A 13,147-nucleotide genomic window follows, 5' to 3' on the forward strand; every position below is an offset into this window, starting at 1 on the left:
CCCTTATGTTCTCTCATTTTTAAATATAATCAGTGCAGCTTTTGGCCTGCATCTTGGAGAGTCCGGCGATATAATCAGGAATTACACTGATTTGTTTGGTACTGGGAGAAAATGCAGGCAGCAGAAATGTAAAACAAAAAGGAGCCTCTTGCGCCGCCCGGGAATCGAACCCGGGTCGCAAGAATGGGAATCTTGCATGATACCACTACACCAGCGGCGCGGACGAGAAAACCGAACGTCAGAAAACCATCTTGTGAAGAACGGAAAAGTGGTCGATGGCTCTCTAGCATACGAAACTGTAGTTATTCACATGTACCAGGCCTCTGCATCCATGTTCACTTCGAAAGAGGATGCATGCACAACTGTATAAAACCCACACCAAAGCATGTACACGGATGTGCAGGTGTGATGTGTGTGTGAACAAGGCTGCTGTCGAGGACGTTCCTACACGTCCTGTTCACTCGTGCTTTCTCCATAGACACCTTGCACGTATACAGACTAAGCACAGGCACCATTCACAAGGTGTAGGTGCTCTCCATGAAAGCGTCCACAGCCATTCCCACCCGGACAGCCCAGTACGGTCTACTACACTGACTGGCAGCGACTCTCTGAGGCTAACCCTAACCCTGTCTGGGGATGCTGCCGCCAGGGAGTGAGCCTGGGACATGCTGCATGCAAGCAGGGGAATACCGGACAGGCAGCAACCTCGAGAGCCAGCGGCGCAAGCCTACCTGGTGGAACCTCCAGACGCAGAAGCAGTCTACCTCTGCCCCCCCTCCCTGCAGCTGGTGGAGGGCAGCGCAGCGCAGGGACCGCCGCTGCCTTCGCGACCAGTTTGTGCGGGGGCGCTGCGGGGTGGGCCTGCGTGGGGCGAGGAGGAGGGAGGCGCATCGCCGCGCTCCCCTCCCACGGCCAAGCCCCCTGCCCACCATGGAGGCCCAACGCACCCGCAAGCTGGCCACGAAGGCCTCTGCCTTCCTGCGGCCGGGGCCCGGACAAGGTGGAGCCAGGAGGAGCCAGCGTGGTGTAGTGGCTAGAGTGCCGGACTAGGACTGGGGAGACCCAAGTTCAAATCCCCATTCAGCCATGAGAATTGCTGGGTGACTCTGGGCCAGTCACACTCTCTCAGCCTAACCTACTTCACAGGGGTGTTGTTGTGAGGAGAAACCTAAGTATGTAGTACACCGCTCTGAGCGCCTTGTAATGTAAAATGTAAATAAAATGTAAATAAATAAATAAATAAAATAGACTGCCGCTGCGCCTGGAGGCTCCAGTGGTCGACCCGCTGCTGCGCTGCCTCAGGCCAGCGGGGCCTCCCGGCGCCGGGGCTCTCCCGGCAGGCACGCCGCCTGCCTGGCCCATGCGCCTTCCGTGGGGCTGCCCTCCGCCGCCGCCCCCGCCTCCTCCTCTCCCCGCCCCCTGGAGGAGCGGCCAAGACGGCGGCGCCCCGAGCTAGCTCCTTGCTGCTGCTGCTGCTAGCTGAGTCTCCTCGGCCGCCGCCATGGCCCTGCTCCCGCCGCCGCCGCCGCTGCTGCTGCTGCTGTTGCTAGCCTCGGTGCATCGAGGGGCCGCCCCGCGGGGCGCTGGAGAGGAGCTGCGGAGGCCCCCGCCTGCCCGGATAGGTAGGGGGCCAGCCTGAGCGGGGGGGGGGGGCGGATGGGCGGGCGGCTTCCCTGGGAAGAGGCGGCGGCGGCGGCGGCAGCAGGGCGCCCTCTGCACCTGCTTCAAGGGACAGGGTGCCTGCAGACAAGCGCTGCCTCCTCCCAAAGGCTGCATAGCGGGGTGCAGCTAGAATTGAGCAAGCGGGTTCAAGGAACTCAGCCCCCGCCCCAGCTCCACCCCTCCCTATTTTCTGCATGAGCTCCCTCACTCGGAGGGGCTGCCTGCCTGCCGGGGAGGGGGGCGGACACGGCGGGGCCCCTCTGGCCTAGCTACGCCCCTGACAGGTTGCATACAGTCGCTGCCACCCCTAACCCTCGCTCAAGGGCAGAGGTGCACTTTGGTCATTTTGGAGCCCGGGAGCCCCCCCCCCCTCCCGCGAGTTAAGCACCATCCCCCTACACACACACACACACACAGACACACACAGACACACTTTGGAACACACTTCCGGCTGAAATAAGAGCCTCTCCCTCTCTTACAACTTTTAAAAGGGCAGTCAAGACGCATTTGTTCACCCAGGCTTTTAATTGAATGTGGTTTTAATTGTGTTTTAATAGTTTTAACTTTTTACATTTTAATTGTTGAAATATGTTAATCTTTTCATTGGTTGTTTTTATTGTCTTGTGAACAGCCCAGAAAACTTGTGTTTTGGGTGGTATAAAAATATGCTTAAATAAATACACAAATAATAAAATGTCAAACACAGTAGTTTTAGCAGGTGGATATACTCATGCCAATATGCATTAGCAGAAACATTTCAATGCACAACTTGACAGATTCCCATCCCACACATTTATTTCCCCACTAAGCACCCAGCACAGGTCACAGTAACACTTGGCCACCTGGTACAGTGCAGGCCAACAGCGACCACACCACCCAGGACTGATTAAAGAGGATTTGGGGGGGCCCAGGGGGTGTGGAGGCCCCAGACTTTGGCCCCAAGGTCCAGGGGGAAGAGTGCCACTACCGTACTTGAGGGAGCTCAGCACTGCCTGATAGTCTGCACGGACTGTTAGCAGCTCTCTAGAATTCCAGGGTCCCTTCCCAGAATGACTGCCGAGACCTTCCCCAAGGCACTCTGTCTTGACAGAGGTTGTGACTGTGAACTATCCTCTGCCCGCATACAAGAAAGGATAAAGGAATGTGCAGGTCTGCAAAAGAGGTCAAGATAGGCCCACTCTCGGTTCATCTCTGTTTTCATATGTGGGCTAGAAGAGAATGGTCCAAACTGGCCCAATCCGTACCCTGCACCTGAAGGGGCCTGTACCCAGCTTCATATTTGAAATGAACACCAAAACATACACGTGTGTGTAGAGACACCTGTATGAAGGCACAACGTAATGTCTGAACAGGCTAGCCTGAGGTTCCAGTCAGGGTGTTAACTGGGAGTAAATTCAGTGGGAGAGCCTGCCATCGCTTCTTCCTGCCAAGGTGAGGTAGGCTGAGTTCTTTCAGCCCTTCTTCAAACACTCTCTCACAAGGGCCAGAGCAAGCAGCTTGTGCACCTCCCAAATGACTGTCCCCAAGTCTTGAGAGCCTTTTCAGCAGCGCTCTGGAGTCAATACTTCCGGCCCTTTGGAAAACCTTGTCAATGGCAGACAAAAATCAGGGATCCAGATTGTGACAACTATAAGGGAGGAATAATGCATCGGTTATTTGCTACTGTTTCCACTATTACATGTTAGCTGGCTGGCACCATTGGGGAGTCCTGTGGAAATGGATGAAAATGGGAACCCATTTTTGTATTCCTTCATTTCAGGTGTGATTGGAGCTGGCATTGGGGGCACATCCGCAGCCTATTTTCTGCGCCAGAAATTTGGAAAAGATGTCCTTATCCACGTGTTTGAAAAAGGAGACGTGGGGGGACGTTTGGCTACTATCAATATGGAAGGAAAGGACTATGAAGCAGGAGGGTCTATCATCCACCCTCTTAACCTGCACATGAAGCATTTTGCCAAAGACTTGGGTATGTTTCTTCCTTTCAACCTGTTAGCTGTTTGTTTCATCCATCTGCTATGCTAGATCTTCCATTTGTGGAGTGCTTTGTGCATGCAGAGGCAGATGCCTGGGCACACGCAAAGTCCATTGCTGTTTGTTTGCCGTTGTCCCTTGTTAGCTGGGACTCTCCCTTTGCTGTCTCCTCACTGTCACAGTTTAGATGGTAAGCTTTTGGGGAGCAAGGGCAGTCTTTGCTTTGCTTATGCTACATAATGATGGCACAATATTATAACCACCAGCCCAGTCTGCTCACGGCAAGCAGACCTATTTTGCATGTAAATAAATAGCAAAGAGTGAAAATGCCAGCAGCACCTTTGGAAGTTCTACAGTGAGGTGCAGCAGAAGTTGTGAAACATGAACACTTGTGCAATTGTCAGAGCGGTGGTGGACACCGGAAAGCAAATGAACGTTTCACGTTTCCCAGCATCTTTTAAGGTACTGCAATCTCCTGAACAAAAATGCCACTTGAAAAGGCAGGCTTTGACAGAAATTGAGATCCAGTATACAAAATTAGTTTCCTAGCTGAATCTTGGCACACATGTGCAGGTGCGCACACACACAAACACACAAACCCCTCCCTCCCTCCCCAGAGTCTCAACATGTTACCCAATTCTCCCCTGCCCACTCCAGTCCTGCAGATCTTTGTTCAAATGTTGGCTTTTCACAGCCACCTTCAGAATGTGAGAGTCTCCATTGTAAATTCCAGCTCGCTCGCTCTCTGGCAGAGGCCAGCGGAGACCACGAGAAAGTCAGAGCTGCTGCTGCTCCAGCCGCCTCCTGGCTTGACAGCTTTGCTTGGCTCTCAGGCTGTGTTCTCTCCCCCTTGCAGGACTTTCTGCTCTTCATGGCCATGGTGGTCTCCTGGCCATTTACAACGGGGACGAGTTTGTGTTTGAGGAGAGCAGCTGGTTTGTGTGGAATTTCCTCAAGCTTCTCTGGTATTATGGACTGAACGCCCTGCGGATGCATATGTGGGTAGAAGAAATCTTGGACAAGTTTATGAGGTAATTATGCATACTCATATGCTCATGTGCATACATGCATACAACCCTACACCTAATCCAAAACTGGACTGGTTTTACTGCCCCAAATGGAAGGCACTTTGAGGCATAAATTGCCCGCTGTTTGCCAAAAAAAACCCCAAAATCTAAGTGTATCTGGTTATGAAACACTATAGAAGTGATACTTGACCCAGCTTGTCTGGCAGCAGTGATGAAACTAGGAATGTCATCTCAAAGTTTAACTTCTGTTTCAGAGATCCCAGGGGTGATTAGAACTCCTTCACGAAAAAGCGTATAGCACCTTGAGAATCCTCAGATATTTAATTTTATATAGAAATGTATACAATATTCCATCTTTCAGACAGGCATCAAGGTGACTCACAACCCATTCTTAAACCAATAAGTTGCAAAATCTATAACTATAAAGTTGCATGTTTTGGCTGGTATAGAAATATGTTTGTTTGTTAAATAAATAAATATCAGTGCTGTGATATTCACAGATTTGCTGGGAACTCCAGATCTAATCAGAAAGTGACGCTGGATCTCACTGTCAAATGAAACTAGTTTGTCACTAAAAATGAATGAATGAATGAATATATGGGGATAGGGAGAGAGAGAGAATATCCAGTGTCTCACTCTGGGCAGGTGAAAACATGCTTGCCTATCCCTCTACAGGCTGCATTTCCATCTCTTTAAGACCTTGCACATCAGTGTCATAAGAAGTTCAGTTTTCCAGTTTTAATGTTTGTATAATGTGCAGGACAAAAAGTCAAAAAACAATCCCATCAGTGCTCCATACAGATTCGTCAGCATTTAGGAGCACTGACAAAGTGGCATGGGATGTGCATCTCCCATTCCTAGTTCTTTGCTTTGAATTAAGTTGCAGTTATGGAGAACCTTAACACAGGTGGGTACATTTCTGACTCACTTCTCCAGTAAGCACACAAAATCAGCTGAGATAGCTAGATCAGCCACTATAAATCAAGTTAAAACATTGGAAGTATAAATCAAACCATGTTGTAAACGTTTGTTGAAAAATGCCAGCAAGAAAATAATGATCTGCTATTACAAGTCTAGTCCAACTAGAAGAGGTTATTTAAAAAGAATGTACCAAATTTGGAAAGAGAAGCATCCAGATACAGAAATAACAGAACAAAGGCTAGCATACCAGAGAAGATACATAATAAGAAAGTATTCACAGGAGTAGAGCTGGAAGAACTGCAAAGAGCAACACAGACTCAAGATATGGAAGAAGAATTACCACCAACTGAAGCAGTTGCTCAGGCGCAGGTGGAGGAGGTGTTGGAAATAGAGGATATCACCGTTGCTGAACTGTTTCAAAATCAAAACCAGGCAACCTGCCCTTTGCCTTCACCTCAAAAACCCGAATGCCGTTTAACAGAAAAGCAACAAGAACTAAAGCAAAAAATAACTGAGCACATGAACCAAACAACCACCAGGGTTCGACTTCCCGCTCTAAAAACAGTTGCCAAAAAACAACTTGCTCAGGCATTAAAAGATGTCAATGCTGCACTTGCAGAAATAACAACCAATAATTTGCAAGAAACAAACCAACTAATGTACAGTGCAGCAATAATAACAACACAAGAGCTCGGATATAAGATCAGTGGACCTGTAAAAAAAGAAAGCAGTACATCTCCTAAATGGAAGATTCGATTAGAAAATAAAATCTCCAGGCTTAGATCAGATGCTAGTAAATTGAAAGATATGAAAGACAAGAAGCTGAAGAATGGAAACACCAAACAGTATCTGATCCAAAAATACCACCTAGATTCAAGGAAAATTAGAGAAGTCCTGGAAATAATAAAGCAGCAAATAACAGCAGTGTCAAAGAAGATTAGCAGATACGAAGCCAGAATCACACAACACAGGCAGAATCTCCAATTCCAGTCGAATCAGAGACGTTTCTACCAAAGCATAGAAGGAGAAACTGCAAGAAACGTAGAAACACCAAATAAAGAAGAAACAGTGCAATTCTGGGGGAAATTATGGGACAATCCAATAGAATATAATAAAAAAGCAGGCTGGATGAAAAAGGTTGAAAAATGTAACCAACAAATGCAAGATCTAATAATAACACCAGAATTAATAAGTGAAAGAGCAAAGAAAATTAAAAATTGGACTGCGCCAGGCGACGATGAACTGCATGGCTTTTGGCTTAAACACCTAACAAGCCTTCATAAACAACTATCAAAACAGTTCAATCACATTTTGCAAGGAGGTGATATTGAACAATGGCTAACAACTGGGAAAACTCATCTCATCATGAAAGAACCAGCAAAAGGTGCAGTTCCAAGTAATTATAGACAGATAACCTGCCTGCCAACCATGTTCAAATTATTAACTGGAATAATAGCAGATGAAGTGATGCAACACTTATTAACTAACAAACAGCTTCCAGTTGAACAGAAAGGAAATTGCCCAAACACCAGAGGCACAAAAGACCAGCTGCTGATTGACAAAATGATTTTAGAAAATTGCAAGAGAAGAAAAACAAATCTAAGTGTTGCATGGATTGACTACAACAGAGCCTTCGATTCATTGCCTCACACATCGATACTAAAATGTTTAGAAACAACTGGTGTCAGCAAAAACATTCAGATATTTATTTTAAAAAGCCATGAGCATGTGGAGTACACAGTTAACAATCAATGGCGAGACACTTGGACAGGTTAGCATTAGAAGAGGCATTTTCCAAGGGGACTCACTATCGCCTCTGTTGTTTGTAATCGCCATGACTCCACTTCCACAAATACTAAACAAAACAGGCCTCGGATACCAAACATTATTTTAAAACATCAAGTAAAATCAACCATCTGCTGTACATGGACGATCTGAAGTTGTATGGAAAGTCCCAGTCAGAAATTGAATCACTGCTTAACACTGTCTGTATATTCAGTAGCGATATACGGTAGCAATGGAGTTTGGACTAGACAAGTGTGCTGCATTAATAATGAAAAGAGGAAAAATAACAAAAACAGAAGGAATAGAACTGCCCAATGGAAGCAAGATCAAGAACCTGGAAGAGAAAGAACATTACAAATACTTGGGCATTCTCCAGGCTGATAACATTGCACACACTGAAATTAAAAGAAAAATTGGAAGTGAATACATCAGGAGAGTTAGAAAAATCCTAAAGTCCAAACTCAATGGCAGGAACACCATATAAGCCATAAACACCTGGGCTACACCTGTTATCAGATACACTGCAGGAATAATAGACTCGACCCAGGCAGAGCTAGAGACGCTGGATCGTAAGACCAGGAAAATCATGACCATCAATCATGCTCTGCACCCCCGCAGTGATGTAGATAGGCTATACCTCCCTCGCAGCTCAGGTGGAAGAGGAATGCTGCAAGTCCATCAAACAGTAGAGGAGGAGAAAAGAGGCCTTGAAGAATATATAAGGGACAGTGAAGAAGATGCACTTCAAATGGTCAAGAACGAGAAACTATTCAACACCAATGAAAGAAAGCAGGCCTACAAGAAAGTACAAGTCAAGAACTGAGCAGAAAAATGGAAAAATAAGCCCCTGCATGGTCAATATTTGCACAATATAAGTGGAAAATCAGACATCACCAAGACCTGGCAATGGCTTAAGAATGGCAACTTGAGGGTTTAATACTGGCTGCACAAGAACAGGCACTAAGAACAAATGCAATAAGAGCCAAACTCGAAAAATCCACAACAAACAGCAAGTGCCGCCTTTGTAAAGAAGCAGATGAAACACTGGACCACCTAATCAGCTGTTGTAAAAAGATCGCACAGACTGACTACAAACAAAGGCATGACAAGGTAGCAGGGATGATACACTGGAACATCTGCAAAAAATACAAGCTACCTGTAGCCAAGAATTGGTGGGACCATGACATTGAAAAAGTTGAAGAAAATGAATATGTGAAAATATTATGGGACTTCCAACTACAAACAGACAAACATCTGCCACACAATACACCAGATAGAACTGTAGTCGAGAAGAAAGAAAAACAAGTGAAAATAATTGACATAGCAATACCAGGGGATAGCAGAATAGAAGAAAAAGAAATAGAAAAAATCACCAAATACAAAGATCTACAAGTTGAAATTGAAAGGCTGTGGCAGAAAAAGACCGAAATAATCCCAGTGGTAATTGGTGCCCTGGGTGCAGTTCCAAAAGACCTTGAAGAGCACCTCAACACCATCGGGGCCACAGAAATCACCATCAGCCAGTTACAAAAAGCAGCTTTGCTGGGAACAGCCTATATTCTGCAACGATATCTATAACAATTGACAATAAAATTCTGGCATCCCAGGTCCTTGGGAAGGACTCGATGTCTGGATAAAACAAACCAGTCTATAACACCTGTCTGACTGTGTAAACAAGAAATAATAGATAGTGGTATAGTGGCTAGAGTCTTGGACTAGGACTGGGGAGACCCAAGTTCAAATCCCCTTTCAGCCATGAAACTCACTAGATGGCTCAGGGCCAATCACTTGTCCCTCAGCCTAACCTACTTCACAGGGTGGTTCTGAGATACAACCATCTACAGCACTCTGAGCTCCATGGAGGTGGAGCAGGGTATAAATGTAAACGTAACAGTAATACCATCCACTTCCATGTTGCAGGTCCTGCATGGTCTCATTTCCCTGTTTCTTTAACGTTTCTTTCCCCCTTTGGATCAAGGATCTATCGGTATCAGGCATATGACTTTGCCTTCAGTACCAACGAGCGTCTGCTTCACGCCCTTGGTGGGGACAACTTAATCCACCTGCTAAACAGAACTATTGATGAAGCCATGCAGAAGGCTGGATTCTCTCAGAAGTTCATCAACGAGATGGTTACTCCAGTCATGAGAGTCAACTATGGCCAAGGAGTCAACATCAATGGCTTTGTAGGTAAGCCGTGCTGTTTCTTTTTCTTTGTTTCCTCTCTTTTACTAGAATACCAAATACCACCTGTACATCAGGTGGTAATAATTTTCTTTTAAAGTATAACATGCAGTGAACTTTAAATCAGTTTTCCATAATTTTTCCCAAGCTGCCAGACTTCTCTGCACAATATTCTGAAATCAGATTTACAATTTAAACTGCCTTTCCTTCATTGCCTCTCTGCATGTTTGTATACATAGGACTTGTTGGTGTTCTTGCATTTTGATTTCCCTGCTTCTCTCTCTGGCAGGTGCAGTATCTTTAGCAGGTGCCGATTCTGGACTTTGGGCAATAGAAGGTGGCAATAAACTGGTGTGCAAAGGCCTTCTTTATGCTTCCAAAGCACAACTGATTTCTGGGACTGTTATCTCTCTAGAGGAGAAAACACAGCAAAGGGGACGCACAGGTAAGGTTGGTTGGATGCAGCAGAAAAAGCTCATATAAGTAGATTGGGCTTAAGCGACCTTGGCTGTCTGACTGTTGGGAATGATGGGAGTTCTAGTTCAACAACAGCTGGAGAGCCAAGGTTGCCTACCCATTAATTACATGATGCTAGTTGATATACATGGGTCCAAGAAAGAAGGCAGGGTTGCCTGGGTGGGAGGAAGTGGTATGTTAGCAGAAACTGAAAGTCAAACCCCCCACATCCCACAATAGGGAGGGCAAGAAACATAGAAAACAAAAGGCAGAGATTCTCATAGGCATGAAAAACAAACAGCTCTGAATATAGCTACTGAAATCAAACAGCTGGAATCACGTGCAATTTGTGTGTCTGTGGAGTGGTGGTGTGGTGATGACAGCTCTGATCACACACCTGTGTACGTGTTTAGCAGACTTTGACTCCGTGTATTTGCCATATTTGTATGCTGGTCTTCAGTTAAAAACCTTCCAGGGCATCTCATGAGTGGCTGTAGCAAATAGGCACACTCTAGAAAGCACACACACACACACACACACACCCCCGAGAACAAAATCTATACCTCCTACTCCCCCAGGTCCAGGTAGGAACCCTTTCTTCTGTTTCATTCAGAAAGAGAAGGAAGGGTTCCTATGAAAGAGAACCAATCCCTCTATGTCTCTGCCTTAGCCCCCAATTGCCCATTCAGGCAGCATCTACAGCAGAGCTGCCCAACTTCAGTCCTGCAGATGCTGGCCTACCACAATCTCTGGCTATTGGCCGCTGTGCCTGGCGATTATGGGAGTTGTAGTCCAAACACATCTGGAGCGGGGGCCTGTTGAGAGGCCAGATCTACAGCCATCCAAGAATCCTTAAGGCTTTGCAAGTCCTTGAAGCAAAACCAGAAGGATTGACATTCAATCATATGAACGTAGGAAGCTTCCATATATTGCTCAGCCCTCTCTGACTGGCAGTGGCTCTCCTAGACCTGCTAGGGATTAAATGGGGGACCTTTTGCATGCAAACCATGAGCGATCATGACCTGTGAATCCTCACTGATGGCTAAACTCACCAAATCAAGCAGTTCCTTATAACAGAACTCTTGACACTTTCTTTTAAGGAGGCACCGTGAAACTGTATGAAGTGACTTACAATTCTACATCAGGATTAACAACAGAACTGTACGACATCATTCTGATTGCTACTCCCTTGCAGCGCAAAATAGCCAACGTAACTTTTCGTAACTTTAACCCACCCATTCCCGAGTTCTCCAGGCCCTACCAGCAGAGTGTGGCAACATTTGTCCACGGGCGAATCAACACTTCTTTCTTTGGCTACCCAGATGGGTCACAATTCCATTTTAGCAGCATTTTCACCACGGAGAATCCCAAGTTCTTTTTCAACAGTATTGGTGCTGTCTCCCCAGTTGAAGACAAAAGGTCTGCACAGACCATGGCTGTGGGCCTTCCCATTTGGAAAGTGTTCTCCGCTCAGCCACTCACGAAGGAGCAAATCAATCTGCTTTTCTCCACCCACGATTCTGTGGAAGTGAAGGCATGGCTTGCCTACCCACACTACAGTCCCCCAGAAAAGTGCCCCCCTGTTGTTCTTCATGATAGAATGTACTACGTCAACGGGATAGAATGTCTTGCCAGCGCCATGGAGATGAGTGCAATCTCGGCCAAGAACACTGCCCTGCTGGCTTACCACCGCTGGTATGAGAAGACGGACAAGATAGATCAGGAAGACCTACACGAGAGACTGAAAACGGAGCTCTGAGTGGGAATCCACTGCTGGAAAAGGGATCTGGATGGATTAAGGTGGGACTGGATATGGTAAGAAGGTTATACTGATGATGTTGGTGCAGAAAAAAAGTTTAATTGTTTAAAGAGAATACAGTATTGGCAGCGGATGAACACTTCAAACTACTGTGTTCTTTTTTGGATTTTTGTCCAAGACCTGTTGTGCAAACAGAAGGTTCCTCACAAATATGTTTTCTAAGTTCAGGAAATGATACATACTACCTGAATGTGTCCTATGAGCTGCTAGAGCTTTTCTGCATAATTACTTATGAACAACCCAAGCCTCACTGAAGTGGATGGCAAAGGAGAAGGCCTGTGGAAGGCAAGCTGCTTGAGAATAAGGCACATTTAAGGGAATAGCATCAGCCAGAAGTGACATGGGAAATGGAGGCTAGCAGGTGAGCTTTGTGCCATGCAGGTTAATTTAAGTTTGGGGAAAATTCCTAAGAGCCAGTGAATGTTGGCAGAAAAGCTGGGAACTCACTGCACGTACCCAGAACAATAGAATTCCCAATATGCTCCGTTTCCCTATGTTGAAGGCAACCAGAAAGATTGCATTAGCAAGTAATCTCCCTTTTACTATATGCCAAGTACCCTAAGGCACAAAACGGAGTGCTTAACTGTTTTACTATGCAGTTATAGATGTCATGTTACAAAAGTTCTCACACTACGCAGTATGACAATGCAGGTGTAACATAAGCTTTATAACTGCTCTCGAGAGTAAAGTTCATTTTGCCTAGATGAAGCACTGACATCAAAATATAAATGCTAAACTGGCAACATGGGGCAGGATTTGTATATGTTTCGTACAATGTACTTTTAGTTACCATACCCCTGTTTACGTGGACTACTACCTGTAGTGGTCCAGCTATCAGCCATTTGCCACATGGGGCAACTAATACTGGTCCAACATCAAGTAACGATGCCTTAGCGTTAAGTGATTTAAACCCATTAAAGCCAGTAAAACTTCTCCTTAATGGTTCTACTGCAGGTTATCTGATTCTGTGAACTTCCACACAAGGCTACTGCTTACTATGTCCATTGGCCGACATCCAGACTGATTCACTTCTGAATAGTTCCATTGAAATGGATTAGTCAAAGTAGTCCCATCAATTTCTTTGTGACTAGTCATAGCTTAATCTGGATATCAATCATTATTTGTGTGTCAGGCAAAATCAAGTATAGCAACAGGCCTGAAAACTATAATTTACTATTAAAAAAGAAAAATCATAAATGGGTTGCGTTGGTGGCATCTTTAAATTTCTGTCTGAAAAAGTACACTTCAGTATCTACACTGGTTCCTCTCCTCATATTCTAGTACAGGTTTGCGGGGAGGGTGGAACAAAGACCAGTTCAGC

At 45.8% G+C, this 13,147-nt stretch overlaps 1 protein-coding gene and 1 non-coding gene across 2 annotated transcripts; one reads left to right on the forward strand and one right to left on the reverse strand.

Annotated features, from left to right (window-relative positions):
* Positions 1-149: 149 nt before the first annotated feature.
* TRNAG-CCC (transfer RNA glycine (anticodon CCC)) lies at positions 150-220 on the reverse strand. Its single transcript has one exon. It is a non-coding gene; the product is annotated as a tRNA-Gly (tRNA).
* A 1,147-nt stretch (positions 221-1,367) lies between these two features.
* Positions 1,368-11,912, forward strand: PCYOX1 (prenylcysteine oxidase 1). The gene is made up of 6 exons (XM_053269119.1): positions 1,368-1,622; positions 3,422-3,628; positions 4,490-4,664; positions 9,346-9,557; positions 9,841-9,996; positions 11,108-11,912. Exons 1-6 carry the CDS (start codon positions 1,502-1,504, stop codon positions 11,764-11,766), a joined length of 1,530 nt encoding a protein of 509 aa, XP_053125094.1. The 5' UTR covers positions 1,368-1,501; the 3' UTR covers positions 11,767-11,912.
* The last annotated feature ends 1,235 nt before the right edge of the window (positions 11,913-13,147 follow it).

Source organism: Hemicordylus capensis, chromosome 8 (assembly GCF_027244095.1).
Source record: "Hemicordylus capensis ecotype Gifberg chromosome 8, rHemCap1.1.pri, whole genome shotgun sequence".
NCBI lineage: Eukaryota > Metazoa > Chordata > Lepidosauria > Squamata > Cordylidae > Hemicordylus > Hemicordylus capensis.

Excerpts from the sequence above, each read along its gene's own strand:
- PCYOX1 (XM_053269119.1), top strand. The coding sequence starts at position 1,502 with ATGGCCCTGCTCCCGCCGCCGCCGCCGCTGCTGCTGCTGCTGTTGCTA. Across the intron at positions 3,629-4,489 it reads GCATTTTGCCAAAGACTTGG|GACTTTCTGCTCTTCATGGC; the intron begins GTATGTTTCTTC and ends TCCCCCTTGCAG. Across the intron at positions 4,665-9,345 it reads ATCTTGGACAAGTTTATGAG|GATCTATCGGTATCAGGCAT; the intron begins GTAATTATGCAT and ends CTTTGGATCAAG.